This window comes from Sardina pilchardus, chromosome 22 (assembly GCF_963854185.1).
Source record: "Sardina pilchardus chromosome 22, fSarPil1.1, whole genome shotgun sequence".
NCBI lineage: Eukaryota > Metazoa > Chordata > Actinopteri > Clupeiformes > Clupeidae > Sardina > Sardina pilchardus.
This window is the reverse complement of record NC_085015.1, coordinates 846,843-849,342: the sequence shown is the minus strand read 5'-3', so window position 1 is coordinate 849,342 and position 2,500 is coordinate 846,843. Positions and strand designations below refer to the sequence as shown.

The following is a 2,500-nucleotide window of genomic DNA, read 5'->3' as shown; positions in this document are numbered from 1 at the left end:
ACACACACACACTCTCTCTCACACACACACACACACACACACACACACACACACATCTAACCTGTAACATAGTGAAGTAGCAGTCACACACATACACACCTCACCTGTAACAAGCAGGGTCACACACACACACACACACACACACACACACCTCACCTGTAACAAGCAGGGTCATACACAGCAAAGTCCGGAGCCTCATGTCTGCAGTCTGGCTTCTCCAGCCAACGTAGAGACACACTCACACACACACTCTCACACACACACTCACACTGCTGCTGCAAGAGCTCTCATTTATACACACCTACTCCCACGCACGCGCTCTTCTGCACACACACACACACACACACACACACACACACACACAGACACACACACACACACACACATACATAACACCTACTCTCACGCATGCGCTCTTCTGCACACACACACACACACACACACACATATCCCACCTACTCTCACGCATGCGCCCTTCTGCAGAGAAGCACATAGTAGAGTAGCACAAACGAATGTGCACACACACACGCTCTCACCCCTACTCACCCACACACCTACACCCACACCCCCCCACACACACATGCTTATCAACACTTGTGAAACCTACACGCTGGTAGTACTCAGATTCTACGTAGTTATTGAGGTCTTTAAAACACACACTTAGGGGTGCTGTTGGGGGGGCAACACTGACAGGGGCCCCAGGATAGGCAGTTGAGAAACCACGGCAACCAACCACGGAAATCGCCCATGATGCACCCTCCACTGCACTCACGGCATGACCCAGCCACCCCCCCCCCCCACACACACACACACACACATCCTACCACCTCCGCCCCCCGTCACTCCTTGGTGAATTATGACATTATATTTTAATGTATGTTGTTATATATTCCCATATATTATATTTTATTTTATCATATTTTATATTCTCATATATGATATGTGAATACACATTTTTAAATATAATATTTTATTCTATCATATATTATATTTTATATTCTCATATATTATTATTTTATATTATATTTTATATTCTCATATATTATATTTTAGCTACGGCAGTGTATGACTGCGTGGAGACTTGTGATGTCATTGTACATTATACAGAAAAACAAATTCAACTCTGATTTTAATTTTTATTGCATATATGGTTGTGGGAAAAAAGAGACCATCATGTACCCTTTTTATTCTCAATGGAATCTTCCAGAATCTTCAGCCACGGAAGAGTCACTCAGACAATGTACATCTCATCCATATAACAACCATATCCCACTACTATACCCTCCTGAGACCCTGTGTCCTCATATGAGGACATTACATTTAGGCTCTGCTTTACCTTGTGCTTACTTTTTCTGAATAAAAACCTGTTGTCCTTATATGTGGACACTTCATTTTACCCTCTAGTGTTATCAGACACACAATACAATGTTTTGGGAAAAAGCAATATGGCGTCGAAATCCACCTCCACGCTTTACCGGCATATGCATGAGAACTATCGTCATGGTAACGTGCCAGTGAACGTTATGACATTTTTTTTTTTTTGTATATGTTTGTGAATAGTTGTAGTATGATATGGCATCAAGTTTCCCCCATTTCGATCATTGCAAACAGACCAGGACGTGTTTAACTTTCATGTCCTCATACGAGGACATCGGGACTGAAATGTACGCATAATTTCATTTTTAGGCTACATATTACATTGGAAATTGTCGTTCATTGGCCATATCAAACTACTGTAAAGCAATAATGGAAGTCAAAGTGTGGACATAGACATAATAGAGTAGCCTGAATAAATAAATCCATTGAAGGAATTACAAAAATAAATAAATAAACAAATAAGAAACAAATAGAGCAGAACTGTTTCGCTTCAATTGATTGTGGATAGACTTCTCTCCACATGGGTGTGACCCATACGTACAACTAACATTTACAAATAAACACTAAACTTAACCAAATTAATAACAGGACATTTCTGTTCAATAAAAACAAACTGTTTTCTTAATAGTTGAATCTTAGGCACTTGGAGTACACACATGAATATTCACATTCTTTCTAGATTGGCAATCTCATTGTATTTTATGGTAATAGAGACCCAATGTCCTCATACGAGGACATCGTTTTTCTCAAAAACTACTTGATGTACAGAGGTGAAATTTTTTTTGTATGTTTATGATGCCCTACTAAGCCAAAATAATTGAGTGAAATGAAAAATGCATTCAAATTTACATCCAGGGTCTCAGGAGGATACACTATATCCCACTACTACTGTATCCCACTTTATCCCACTATATCCCACTACTATATATCCCACTATATCCCACTACTATATATCCCACTATATCCCACTACTATATATCCCACCATATACCACTACTATATCCCACTATATCCCACCATATACCACTACTATATCCCACTATATCCCACTATATCCCACTATATCCCACCATATCCCACTACTATATATCCCACTACTATATATCCCACTATTTCCCACTAC

The 2,500-nt window shown here is 39.8% G+C and overlaps 1 protein-coding gene across 1 annotated transcript in view; it reads right to left on the bottom strand.

Moving 5' to 3' along the window:
• The window catches only part of LOC134070372 (brain-specific serine protease 4-like), a 2,027-nt gene extending 1,721 nt beyond the window's left edge, over window positions 1-306 (bottom strand). The window contains exon 1 of the mRNA XM_062526711.1: window positions 157-306. Coding sequence (XP_062382695.1) covers window positions 157-199 — 43 coding nt within the window. The 5' untranslated portion in view covers window positions 200-306. The remainder of the gene's footprint in view (window positions 1-156) is intronic.
• Window positions 307-2,500: the final 2,194 nt, after the last annotated feature.